At 51.4% G+C, this 13,790-nt stretch overlaps 1 protein-coding gene across 2 annotated transcripts in view; it reads left to right on the top strand.

The window, feature by feature from the left end:
- Window positions 1–13,790, top strand: part of HDLBP (high density lipoprotein binding protein) — a 32,272-nt gene that overhangs the window by 3,543 nt on the left and 14,939 nt on the right. The window contains exons 1-6 of one of the 2 annotated variants that reach the window (XM_065748158.1): window positions 6,365–6,455; window positions 9,483–9,550; window positions 10,064–10,176; window positions 10,958–11,112; window positions 11,661–11,876; window positions 13,443–13,649. In XM_065748158.1, the coding sequence (XP_065604230.1) occupies window positions 10,101–10,176; window positions 10,958–11,112; window positions 11,661–11,876; window positions 13,443–13,649 (654 nt within the window). In that variant the 5' untranslated portion in view covers window positions 6,365–6,455; window positions 9,483–9,550; window positions 10,064–10,100. Of the gene's footprint in view, window positions 1–6,364; window positions 6,456–9,482; window positions 9,551–10,063; window positions 10,177–10,957; window positions 11,113–11,660; window positions 11,877–13,442; window positions 13,650–13,790 lie in introns of those variants that run through there. The other variant, XM_065748157.1, reaches the window with a different exon arrangement.

The following is a 13,790-nucleotide window of genomic DNA, read 5'->3' as shown; positions in this document are numbered from 1 at the left end:
ATTTAGAGAATTTTGTGTGTATAGAAGACTCCAGCTTGCTGGAAGATTTATGTGTTTAAGATTTTAATTATAACATGGAAAAGTAGTGCTAAGTGTTCTGGGTTTATTTTGTCTCGTAGGAAACTTAGGTGTGTTGAAGATGAAGGGTTTTTTTCCTTTAGTTCAGGTGATCTTTGGTGCTTCAGTCTATGCAGACTGGTATTGTCCCAGCAATCCCCCAGAAGCAGCTATTGTATTATACACATCCTTTTAACCTGCTGGTGGGCATCAGTTATCACTCATGACTGATTTGAGATCACTGATTCTTACAAGTATTTTGCCAATAATGTATTAGGTAGCTGTATTTATATCTTTAATGGATATGTCAACATGCAAATAACTCTGATCCATTTGTGCCTGATTTCTCGACTTCAGCTGACTCTAAAAACATCTGGTTTAGTCTTTGTGTTTTGGAAGGGGTAAGGCAAGTAGCTTTGCACGGGAGTCGGGAGCTGTGCACTTAGGTATGCCTTTGTGTATTAGGAAACCAGCTGGATTTCTTCTTGCTACTTTCAGTCATGTGAAGTGGTGGTGGTATTCAGATGAAGGGAGGCAGAGGGAAGAAGAATGTGTCATCAGACTTCTGGTCCCTGGCTGCTGGGGTCTGGCTGTGGCCCTGTGAGTGGTAGGGGCTGTGGCCAGGAGCCACGTCCAGCCAGAGGCACGAGAGAGTGCTGGTGCAGCAGCTGGCAGGAGAAACTGGGAGAAACCCGAGAGAAAAGATAAACCACAAAAGAAGAACGGTTGGAGGAAATGGTAACGAGTTTAACTTCAGTGGAAAAATGGCAGTGGAAGGAGGGAAGGGATTGGTTCATTGGCTGTAAGATACCAAGAAATGATGATTCACAGGAAAAGTTTTGCCTTGGAGCGGATCGAATAGCGCAGTAATATTTGTGCACCCTCCCTTCGACGACGCTGCTTAATTTAATTGGAAGTAAAAGGGATTTATTTGTTGACGCAAAATGGAAGTGGTACCAGATCCCTTCCCCTCAGCAGCACGGTGTCTGGAGCCGTTTCCTCCTAATGGTTTTGCTGCCTTTTCTGAAGATTTTGCACCAATGGAAAAGAACCGTGTGGAAAACGTTTGTGGGGTGGAACTGAAGTTCACGAGGGGAGTGCAGAGGTGGTAAATAAGCACACTGAGCTCCTCGGGTGTCTTACATATGTACCCCGTCGTACATCTGGGTGACTGGTAACAATGCATCTGTGCCTGTATTTGGTGCACACAGCGTGCTGTTTTGTCTGCACAGGAAATAGCTGATAGAAATGCTTTGGAAATAAGTGTCAGAGCCCACGAAGAGTTGTCTGAGCCACGCACAGACCAGGTGATAAGGTTACCTATCAGGACCTGGGTTATAAGGGAAGCCCACTGCTATTCTTATCTCATAAATACGAAGCATGTGTGTCTAGTTTCTGTACAGCCAAGCTCTGGCATATTCTTCATTAGGGACCAGATGAAAACCTTGCATCATTCAGATGTCAGGCTTCATTTAGGGCATTGGTCCGTAGCAGGGGCATCACTGCTCTGTCCCTCACTCGTACCAGCTGCTTTTTCAAACATTTTGTGGTGATTTGTCTGAAATCCCTAAAGGCCTCTTTCAGGCCTCAGTGTAACACCTCAATCTGCTCTGCTTTATGTCACCATGTGCTGCTTTTCTTCCCTGTTGCTGGGGCTGGAATTCTGTCTTTCCCTGCTTTTCTGGTTCTGTAATAGGGCAGGACAGGATGTTTGCTGAAGGTGGGTGACAAACACAGCCTAGGCCAGGCCATGGGACAGCAGCAGGTACGTAGGATGGGTACACAGGTTGGAGCAAAAGGCAAAAGGAAGAGAATAAGGGACAGAGCTGATGCAAGGAAGATGCCCCTCTGGAAGGAACAGTGAAAAGCCCCACTCAGAGGACAGGGGTACTGAAGGGACCCAGCTGCAGCTCTGGTGGGCAGTGGGCTGGCTGTGTGTCCCCAGCAGGTGCTGGGGGCAGCGTGGGCTGGCTGGCTGTCCTCCCCTGCCCTCCTTCTCAGTGCCAGCCAAGCCCCAGCTGTTCTGGGCGCACAGCAGTAAGCAAATGTGCTCTTATCTCCATTCAGATGATAAGGGGAATGAGAAGCTGTGTCGGAGCAGTTGCAAGGAGAGCAGAGGAGAACAAATCGGAGAGCAGAGGGATGGGGTGTGTTGTGGTTGGCATGTTGTATGTGTTGTCAGGATTAATCCCTCAGTCCTTCCTGCAGCCTGCTGGGACCTGGTGCCTGGTCTGATGGGGACCCTTGAGATCTGTGGAAAACAGCTAGATTGTAAAAACGTGACTGCTGCTTATGGGGAGAGCTCGTTAAGCACTGTGGAAACTTCATCAAGTTCCACACCTGCTCTTACAAATAGCTTCATGAAATGAAAATATTGAATTGATAGCTCTGTTTGTGGCACAGCCATGAGTAAGAACAGGAGCAAACAAGCAGTTAGAGAAGCTGGGAAGTTCTTGGACATTGGGGATGTTTTAAACCCCCTGTTTTACTTGCAGACATGCACTGCTTTGCTCATCCGGGAGATGCAATGGTGTGGGTGGAGGGCCTGACAGCATCAAGCATTAGAGCAAAAAAGGTTGTACCTAAAGCAGCGCACGCATCCTTCTATTCCAGCCCAGGGCCAAAGATGAATTGTGTGGGTTATCAGAAGACGTATGAAGTGTAAAATAATATTTGCAACAATTGGTGGGACAGGCTTTACTCGGAGCTGCCTCTCTCTCGTCTTTCATAGCAGGCTTAGAGTGGCCCTGCAGATTTGGAAGAGAAGACTGTCTGGTTTTTTCACTGTCAGTTTAGATCACCATGATGTAATTCTCTCTAACACACCAAGAGCCTTTTGCTTGGCCTAGTAGAGATTAGGAATTAGTGCTTGTCTGTGGATATGTTGAGCCCCTGTTGCGTGTGCTATGAATAGGACAAAGAGAAGTTGTGCTTAAATAGCTGGGGTCCTATGGTGGCTTTCAGAAGTGCTGCTTGGAGTCAGGTATTTATTTTCTTTTCATAGCGATTGCTGCCAAACTGGAGATTTCTTTTTCAGTAATTTTGAGTTATTCCTCCTCCTGCAAACAAATATCTGGCTTCTCTGCAACTTTGTTTGATTTTTATTAGCTCTTTGAGGTTTTTGCTCGTCACAATGATGCTAGCTTTTACAGGGTGCGTTTTCAGACTATTTATTGTAACCCGAGGACAGAAGTAAAGAAACATCCACGAAGTAGGAGTGTCTTGTGGAGTTATGTGATGTGGGGAACAGAGCATACCAGAGCACATAGAAAGTTTATAAAAATGGAGCTTCAGCATTCCCTTAAGTCTTCGTGATCCAATAAACATTGGTAACTGAGGAATCTTTAAAATCCTTCAAGGGGCCGTGAATCTTGCTTAGCTTTTTCTGCGTGCTGTTGAGAATCCAAAGGAGCTGAGTGGGATTAAATAAGGTGTGAACTTTGCTGTTTTTCTGTCTAATCTTTTTGTTCCATTCGTTTTGTCTCCTTCCCCGTGAAGTGAAAAGAAGTGGCTGTTGTCTTTGTAAGCCCCTGTAAGCAGGTCCTCGTGTTCCAGCCTGCAGAGCAGCAGCCACAGATACCTGTAGGAGTGTGTGGGAGAGTGCAGCACGTTGAAGCTGAGGGGCTTGGCATTGTCCGTGGCAGGTAATGCAGAAAAAAAGGGTGAGCTCAGGCCTTGCGAGTCCCTTGCCCTTTCTCACCGTGATATGAGAGCTGCTGGCCATATCTCTCTGGGGGTTGGGGGAGAATTTGCCACGTGTTCACTTTGTATTGTGATTGCCAAGGGAAAGAGAGCAGGGACACCGAAAAGGTAAACAAAAGAGCTCCAGCTCAGTGGCCAAAGCAGAGTAAAGTAAAAGTTTCCTTTTGAAGAATAGGAAGGAAATAGTGCCTGCTTTGTTCTGCAGGATCTCCTCAATCCCCAGGTCTTGGCTAACCATGATGTTTAACCACAAGTGTCCAAACAGGCTTTGGGAGGTGGCTCTGGGTAATTATTGGTGGAAGGTTTTATTTATTTCTCTTCAGTGCAGGCAGAACAGATAGTGCTGCAGCACAGCTCTGAAGGCACCGTGTAAGGTGAGCACACAGTGTGGTGATTATTTAAATGAAAAAGCACATTCAGATCAGCCTCAACAGCCAAAACTGGGATGAAAGATTGTCAGAAAACAAGAAACCTTTTTTGCTGTTGGGGGAGTCGGGCACAGGACAGCTTGCCCAGGAGGTGACAGCACAAAGCCCTGAGCACCCAGTGCACCTGGTGAGGCCTCTTCGGCCCAGGGCTGGCTGCTCTGTGTTTCTGTGCTCTCTCTTCTGCTGCTCTGTGCTGCTGGGCTTTCTGGGCTGTGCATCAGAGAAGTCAGTTTCTGATTCCCTTCCTATTCTTGAGTCTGGTCGGTGTTTTGTTGCTGTAAAGCAGCACAGGCAGGTTCTGTTTCACTTCATCCCTGGTGTCCCGGGTCTCCCAGGCAGAAGATCTGAACTTTGCCTCTACTTTAAACCTCTCAGTTCTTCTATATGCCTGTAGTCATCTCCAAAGTGCAGGTAGGAAGCTCACTCAACTGGTGCAAGTGTATCATTTCTTTGTTAAATTACCAGATTTCTCTCCCAGGTGGGAGGACTGCCTCTGACCTTTGCTTCGCTGTTGGATTGATTTTTATTCAGCCGTCCATTGACTTTCTTCCTCATCTCTGAAATGGCATTTGCTTTGTGATAGCACCTGCCATCCAAGGATCACAGCATCCCAAACAAGCTGACATGAAGTACCAAGTTGCTTAGAGCAGCTCAAACCTTGTGTGCATGCAGCCAGCTGGGGGAATCCCACCAGGCAGTGCAGTAAACTGGGAGCAAAACCAGGAGCAGGGCTCGAGTCTCTAGGCTGGTCAGCTTTAACCACTAGCCCTGGTGCCCTCACACTATTCCAGTGCAAAACGTGCCTGTTTCCTCCTGTACTTGGGCTTTTTTCTTTGCATTCACAGAGCTCAAAGCTCTGTTTGAACTCTTCTGCCACTGGTAAGTTGCTCCTGTTCTCGTGCACTTTGCTTGCTCCTTTTGCATAGTGTCCTATGACAGTCTCAGAAGGGCAGTGTGTGTGTTGTTTGCTAGCTGGTGATTGCATAATTTTGTTGTCAGAATGCCCAGGAAATAAACTTGTCTTTTGAACCAGCATTTTGGCCTGAGAGGCCCGCAGAGGTTAATCACCTCGCTTCAGTATCTGCTCAGCTCTTCTGCTTGTGCAAGAGGAGAGTTGCCCTCTCTAAACATCACAGGTTTACCAGGAGAAAGGCAAATGGTGCTGCGCTCCCCTGGGACCCTGCATTTATAGCACCTAGGTTACCAGACAAAACACCTGGCTGCACTTCTGCCACCTCCCTCCCCTGGTCACAGCACTGCTGACTGCAGCTGGGATTACCAGGGGGTGGGATGGGGTTTTTCTCTTCCCACAGTTCCCTGTTGGGTGCTCGTGGCTTTCTGGAGGTGGTGAGGTTGCAGCAGGGACAGCTGGGGGCAGGGTTTTAGGCTGGCATTGCTGAATTGTTTGGACTGGTGATGGTGTGTGAGGGAGGAGAGGAGGTGGTGTACTCGGACACCTCGAGAAGTGGCAGTGAAAGAAGGGAATCTGCTCTGAAAGTCAGTGTGGTGCGTGCAGCGTGGCCCGCTCACTTCCAGGCACATCTTAGGATGTTTTCTGTATTCTGTATTAAGTGTGAGAAAAACAGGAGGATCTCCACAATTTGACCCTTAACTTCAACGTAGTAAAGGTTTTCCTGTAGAAGTGAAAAGCTGTGCTGCTGGGAGGTGGCACGGCAGGCCTTGGTGATGGCTTCAGAGCAGCATCTCCTGCTCTTTGGGTGGGAGCCCAAGCATGCCGTGGCATACGAGTGCTCCGTGTCCTGAATCCTCTTACTGTGCTTTTTAATGATGCAAAGGACTTCGTTATCCCGTTTCTGCCATCCTGCTGCCGAGGGACGTGGGTGTTTTGGGGCGGTCCTTGGCTGCGTGGGGTGAGCACCGGGAGCACAATTGGGTGCTGATGTGTACGGCTTTAGCAACGTCGGGCTGCGCTGAAACAGGAAATCGAGTCTCGGCGCGGGGGGAGCGCGCTCGGCTTCCTTTCTGGAGAAGTTTCTAGCGAGGGAAATAGGGCTCTCCTCTAAGAACGGAGCACGAGAAGAGGCCGGTGCGATCCCCGACGAGCGGTGTGGGGGGGGGGGGGCCGTGTGCTCCGCTGCCCCGCTCCGCTCTGCGGCCCGGCCCCGCCGGGAAGGGGCACGTCCCGCTGACGTGCGGCGCGGGGATTGGCAGCGGCCCGCCCTATATAGGGCCGCCGGAGGGCTCGCGCCGCTCTCCCAGGAGCGCTCCCGGTTCTCCTGCGAGGCGGGCGAGCGGCCGCGGGCCGGAGTGAGTCACGGCGGAGCGGGGCGAGGGGGGATCGCGTCCTCCCGGGGAGAGCTCCGGAGCTCGGCGGGCGGCGCGGGGAGCGGGGGGGGGGGAGCGGGGTCGGAGCGGGGCTCGGGGGGCGCCGGGGAGGAGGGGAGCGGAGCGGAGCGGAGGACCGCGCCGAGCGGTGCTTGGAGCGGCGCGGACCCCGCGCTGGGTGACAGCGGCCCGGCCCGGCGCCGCCCCGCCCCCCCCCGGTGCCGGCGCTGCTGAGGTGGCGCTGGCGGCGCCGCCCGGCCTGGGCCCAACGCCTCCACGCCGCGCCCGGCCCGAAGCTCCGCGGGGCCCCGCGGGTAGGGGAGGAAGGGGCCCGAGCGCCCTACCTCGAGGCGCCCGATCTACTCGGGCCGCGGGCCGGCCGGGCACAAAGTGAGCGCTGTGCGAGCGCAGGAAACCGAGGTAGGGGAGGTGGCGGAGGGAGGGTTGGGGGCAGAGAAAGCGCGCACAGAGCTCGGATTGAAGGCTGGCCGCGGCCAGCGGGCGCCGGTCACGTTGCACGCTGCCGCAGGAAGCGGTGGAAGGGCTCCATCCTGCCACGCAGCAGCTGGCCGCCGCGGGAGCCAGCCGAGCCCGGGGCCCGGCCTACCTGGGGCAGCCGGAAAGCACGTACCCTTACACGGGGCTGCCGAGCTGCAGGAAGCTCACACGGCTACCAGCAGTGCATGGGTGCGGGCAGAGGACGGCAGCTGTGCCAGCTGAGCAGCCCAGCTGGTTGCCACGAGCCTTAGCTGCGTCCTGTCGCAGCCACCATAACACACACACCAATATTTTAGTAAAATATCGCCCAGCTGCCCACTCCTGACCGCTGGTATTGGTTGCGTTGGCAGTGCAGCGCAAGTCTTTGCTTTTCTTTCTCTTTATACAAATATTTCCGTACAGGCTGGCTCGTGCTGGGAGCTATTCTCAGGATGATTTCATTCTCCCTATTTATGGGCACTCTGAACTTCTGAAACTTCTCGTGCCCGTGCTGCAGCTGGCCACAAGCGAGGTGGTTCGAGACCTGTTGACCCAGCCAGCCGTGCACCGGCGTGACGTCGCTGTAACCTTAGTTTCAAAGCCTGCAGTGTGAAGGCGAGGAGGTGTGGGCTTCACATGCAGCGCCTGAGCTGCTGCTGTTAACATTATGTTTAAAATACCATTCTGATGGCCACCTCCAATTTTGGCCAGAGATGAATCCCTGAGGCCTATGGTATACCAGATGTTTGGGGTTGCTGGAGATGGAAAACATTTGTTCCTAGCTTGCTGTATGGGTGACAAAGCAGAAATTCACGCGGGTAAATGCTGCCCTTAGATTTCTCTTTGAATATCTAGCTCTCCTCTGAGGTGTTGAGATGCCCACAGCTGGTGTGGACCCACTGAAACCAGCAGCTGTGCCTTGAGGTTATGCTTCAAGGTTATGCCTTGTAGGCTGCCTCTATTTCGGGTGTAGTTTCACCGACTTCTCATCCTTCTCCTCCTCAAAGGAGCAGAGCCAGGTGAAGCTTCCCCAAGAGACGAGAGCTATAACCACATCTGTGCCATTAGCAAGGCTCTCGCCAGGGCCTGGCAGCTGCTTGTGGCATGCAGGGTCCTCCTGGCTCCTGCTGGCACACTGCCCTGAGGCAGCAGCGTCCTCAGCTCAGTCCCCAGTGGGCTGAAGGCTGCGGTGGCAGCTCCATCTGCATGGTGACGTGGTGCTCAGCGTGCCTGGGGACAGCGAGGAGAGCACGAGTGTTTCTCTGGGACCAGATGACCAGCCACCCTTCCCTGCATGCCAGCCTTGCAGAGCCTCTGTGTGCTGCAAAAGCTGTGCTTCGGGCAGCACGGCTGGGAGCTGTCACCTGGCAGTAGCAGGTCGCTGGAGAATTAATTGTAACATTAGCTCCATTGCTCAGGTGGTGTTGAAGTGGGTGGAAATTCCCTGCGTGGCTCTCACTGAGGCGCAGAGGTCCCTGTAGCCCTGGTGCACTGCTGCTCTCCTTTCCTCCTGCCTGTCACCTTCCCTCGCTGTGTTGCCATGAGCGTGATGCAAGATGCCACGTCAGAGGCTCAGTTTTTTTGGAGGCTTTTCTGGCTCGCCGGGAGCCCGGACACGGTGCATATCAGTTTCCTGACAAGTGCTGGAGCTCGCTACTAGAAGCAGCTTTGTGCAGGAGGGGGACCTGTTGTGCCACGAGCACACAGAGGCACTGGATTTCAGGAGGCTGCAAGCCCTGCAGGAGTACACACGTGCAGCTGGGGAGTGTGGAGGAACTATTATACATCTGACAGCGCGTACTGTACCAGCTTTTGTTTCCTTATTTATATTCCCAATCAGTCGTGCAGATGCAGGAGATGATAAAGCTCCCACCGACAGCCTGCTTTCTGCAGGATGCCTTTGAAACAGTGCATGTAAATCACTGTGGGATTTTTTTTTCTCCTGAGTGACAGACGTGGAGCCAGAGGTCAGTGCCTGTTGTATCATCTCATTGCAATAAAAACCAAAGAGGTGGACTGGCCAGCAGCTGCGTGTGGGTAGCCCTGAGCGGTTGCCTTAGCTTGTGAGGACGTCTGTGTTGATTTACCCAAGCTCCACTAAACTACATTCCTAACTTCTGAGTGATGGCAGTGTTGTTGGCAGATTTTCAGGTTGTTAGTCTCCTCTGACTAGATGTCAGTGCTCTCACTGCAACCCTGAAATTTCGTGTCTACCTTGCACATTTGGTGCTAATTGAGTGTATTTTTGCCTGTAGTGCATGGCTGCTCTCACAGCTGGTGTGATGAAAGGGTGTTACCCTGGGCTTCCTGTTGTGAGGATCAGTGGGCTGCAGCGTTGTCTGTAGCTCTAGTCAAATATGACAGGTAAAGTATGGTGAGATGTGACTCAGGAGGAGAACATTTTGGATAGGATGCGAGTTTGAAACACAGTACAGGCAGCGTTCTCTTGCGAGTTACAGTAACACGGGTGTCATGTTTTCCTGTTGTCTTGGAGCAACTGCATAAATGTTTTTCTTTTCTTCTTCTATAAAGCAAAAGCTGGCAGGCTGACAAACGGGCAGCTTACAGGACGGACTCTCTGGCTACTGACCATTTAGCTGGTAAGTTCCTATTTTGGGAGGGCCAAAGATCTTGCCATTGCTAAGCATGCTTATCAGAGCGGCTTTCTGAGCGTATCCCCAAATCAGCAGGAGCTCAGACACTTAACTAAGTCATCTTCACAAAGAGGCAGAATCCTGGGCCCCTTTCATTTTCTCTCCAGGATTGCACTGTGGTCTTGGACTGACTGCCCAGACTTTTTGCACACCTTTCTTAATGGATAGATTAATTAGAGTACCCTCTAACGTCTTCTGTTGTCCCCCTTTCCGGTGGCATTCTTAGATTGGCCATCCTCTCCCTTCTTAATGAGGAGCTCTGGTTTGAGTGACTGCTGTTCTGTGGGTTCCCATCTGGTCCAGCAGGAGAACTGGGCAGCTGACTGGCACTGTAGGCAGCCAGTCTCACGAGGCTGATTGAGAGCACTTAGTAACACATGCTTTCTCCTCCTGGAGTAATTTTTGTGCCTCTTGAATGGTGTTGGTAATAGTGCTACCACCTCTTCCCTCTCTCTCCAGTGGCATACCCGGATTGTGTGTGGGTGGGAAGTCGACAATGAGCTCCGTGGCAGTTTTGACCCAGGAGAGCTTCGCTGAACACCGCAGCGGCCTGGCTCAGCAGCAGGTGAAAGGTGAGAAAACAGCACAGTTCCTGTGCTGTGCCTCTAGACCCAGACAAGGCACCTTGCTATGACAGTGCTCCGGCATCTGGTTCCCCACAAATGGCCAGGAGGAAGCAGGCCTCAGATCTCCATACATGTCTGGCTAGCAACTCTGTCGGCTGTGAGGCAGGATACATGCAAGAGTGGGGCACTGGGCTGCAAGGGCCTCATTGGATCAGTGTGCTGGACTCGGTCATTTCCTTCCTTTGCTCAGCCAGGTGCTGGGTGAAGTGTAACTGACTGGCTCACTGGCGCGTTTCTGCCCTCATCCTCCAGCTGCCAGCTGGCCCACTTGGCACAGCACACGACTGAGTTGAGCATAATGTCCCCATATTCACTTTCCCTGGAGTCTTCCCTAACTCCCTGCCTTCCTCCCGGGTGTACGTTTGTTTTGCCCCTTCTGACCTGCAGTCTTTTTCTGTTCCTTTACGTTCTTTCTGCTCTCTTGTCTCCTCATTGAGCTCCTCTTTGTAGACTGCGACAATGTGCTGTTTTCTGCCACCATTCACTTGCACATTCCCTTTCTGCATCAGACAAGGCGAGTTGGTCATGGTATCTACTGCAGTCTGCTGTACTGAGTTCAGCTGTGTTCCAGAGTTGGCTGCTCCACAAGTATAGGACGTAATAGGATTAAGAGTGCACAAGTCATTTGCTTTCCCTTGTTAGTAGTGCCTAAAGATGCTTGCACTGCCTATGAATAGGGGCATTTCTGCCTGGAGAGCATCTCTTGATCCTGTTTGTTTCACTTCAGTTACAGCTTTAAACTCTGAAGAAGAGAATGATCCTCCAACCTACAAGGAAGCCTTCCCTCCGCTCCCTGAGAAAGCACCATGTTTGGAAGCTGCCCAGGAACCATCTGGTCCCTGGAGCAAGATCCGACCAATAAAGGCTTCTGTCATCACTCAGGTTGGTGGGAGCAGGCACTCCATCTCCTCCTCTTTTCCTTTCTTCCAGAAAACTGGTGAAACAAAGCTTTCCTTGGAGCGTGAAATCCTCTGTGGGTCACATTGGCAGCCTCTTGGGCCATACTATCAGGGCATGAGGAGAACTGTAGCTGAGACCTAGGGCCACTACGGGAGGAGAGGAAAACTGTTGGAAAGCTTCAGAGGATGGTTTCTGTCCCTACTGCAGAAATAGCTAGAGCAGGCCTGAGGGGAGGACTGCAGAAGTCAGGCAGTGAGCGCTCATTAAGTACTGCTGCTGCTAACTTAGTGCTTCTATCTGCCTGGCATGCTTTGGGAAGACTCAGCGTGGGACAGTCTGGCTGCTGCAGCGCTCCAGCACTGTCACTACGCACAGCCTGTGCCCCCAGTAGAAGTGCCCGTGGGTTACCTGAACCTGGGAACTTAGTGTTTCAGTGAAGTCTGGAGCAGCAGTAACAGGGAGGTGTTGGCAATCCAAAGGACGCTGACCGTCTGCTGTGCCTTTCTCTTATCTGTCCTGTGCCTGAGCAGGTGTTTCATGTGCCACTGGAGGAGAGAAAATACAAGGACATGAATCAGTTTGGAGAAGGCGAGCAGGCCAAGATCTGCCTTGACATCATGCAGAAGACAGGAGCTCACCTGGAGCTGTCTCTCGCAAAGGACCAGGGCCTTTCCATCATGGTCTCTGGAAAGCTGGAAGCAGTCATGAAGGCTCGAAAGGAGATTGTCGCTCGGCTGCAGACACAGGTAGGGGCATCTAACTGTTTCTTGCTTCATCCTTGCTCTTCCCCAAGACTTGGAAATGTTTCGAGACCCCTGTATCTGTGTGTGTGCTTATAAGCTGAGAAGGTGTCATTAGATGACTAACTCAGCTTTGCTGTATATTTTCAAAGCACACTGTTGGCGATTTGGAATGGAGATGATGCTTAAAATAGGGTTCAGTGTTAATTACAGGCCACGGTGTTGCGTGAAGGGTGGAGTCTACAATCTGTGAACACTTGGATTGTAAACAGCGACTTTAGGCTGAGGTCCTGGTGGGGATCCAGACCCTTCACACAAAACTAGCAGTGTGTGAGAATGGGACTGCTCCATCTGCATCCTTCATGGAGGGATGAGAGAACGAGAGCTCCTGCCAAAAGCTTAGTGCTTCAGGTCAGGGTTCTGGATGGTGTAATTAAAGCTGCACTGGTAAGGAGCCACAGCTCCGTTGTTTCAATTGCTTCTCCTTTCAGTCCTGCAGGTTTTGATTCATCACCGTCAGATTTCTGAGTTCGTAGTCAGAATGGTAGTGCTTGTTAGGCTGTACTGCAGCCAGATCTTGCAGCTTGTATTCATGTGCAGTGTCAAAGGTAGTTAACATTGTGTTTGCTTCAGTGCTCTTCAGTCCATGTGTCATACCCTGCCAGAGGGAAGAGAAAGGGACAAACCCTAAATAATGTGCACCTGAAAAATTAGTTCAGGTTGTACTATGCATGACCTGCTCTCCCCAAATGTGCCTACTACTGCTTTGGCCCCAGACAAAGGTGTGTCTGGATTCCCAACTGCTCCTAGGCTTGGCTGGCTTCATTATCAGAACACAGCTGAGGACCAAACGATCCTTTTAGACTTTTTCCAATGTAGTTTGAATGCTGTGTGTCTAGTTGCTATTAGTAGTTAAATATTCACGGGAGTCGTGAGCATGGTCGCAATCACAACCTAGTGGGCAAGTGCAACCTCAGTGAGAAGGGAGGAAGTCAGGAATCCCTGTTACAGACCATCTCTTTAAAAGTAGATTGAGGGAAGCTCTTAGGGCCCTTTTTCTAAGAGGGGTCTTCAGGTCATCCTGGCAGTGGTATTATTACACTGAAAACCAGCGAGTAGCACTGAGTATCTCATAGCTGCCTGCCTGCTGGAGTAGGTTTCTGGTGTTAAATTTCTGTTTCCTAGGAGTCAGCCTGTGTGTCTTGTTCTCTGTAGCCTTAGCAGCAGATGTCAGAGTTCAGATAAACTCCACCCCTGAGCCATAGTCTCAGTTGCTGTCTGGTACCGCATCTGTTACGCTGAAAGACAGGCATCTCCTCATCTGTGCCCAGAGGCCTTTGCAAAGTCTGAGTAATGCTCCTGGACAAAACGAAGGGTTTTGAGAAAAAGTTGCAATTTAGGCACTGCAGATTAGCTGCTGTGGCACGTTTCAGTACTTAGGATGTGCTGCTAAGCGCTGCATTTGCTCTTCAGTAGTTTTAGCAGCATCTAACTTGCTTTCCCCAGGTCTGTTTCTGTGGGTCTGCCATTGCAGGCAGGAGTTCTTACACGTGTTTGGTTCCTGTGTTTCAGGCCTCAGCGACAGTTGCCATCCCCAAGGAGCACCACCGCTTTGTCATTGGAAAGAATGGCGAGAAGCTGCAGGACCTGGAACTCAAAACTGCAACCAAAATCCAGATCCCCCGCCCGGATGACCCCAGCAACCAGATCAAGATCACCGGCACTAAAGAAGGGATTGAGAAAGCCCGGCATGAGATCCTGCTCATCTCTGCTGAGCAGGTACTGCACTACTCTGATCATGCCGTTTTGCTTCTCCTCTGAATGTTGGATGTTTGTAGCCATGCTTGGTGCCTTGTATGTTAGTGAGAAAGGAGACATGCACAGTGCAGACCATACGAGCACCTACGCCGGCTTCTTGAT

This window comes from Cyrtonyx montezumae, unplaced genomic scaffold, assembly GCF_038088225.1.
Source record: "Cyrtonyx montezumae isolate F1298 unplaced genomic scaffold, pur_monq_1.0 scaffold_5, whole genome shotgun sequence".
Lineage (NCBI taxonomy): Eukaryota > Metazoa > Chordata > Aves > Galliformes > Odontophoridae > Cyrtonyx > Cyrtonyx montezumae.
Note: the sequence above shows the minus strand (reverse complement) of the source record. Positions and strands in the feature narration are given on the sequence as shown.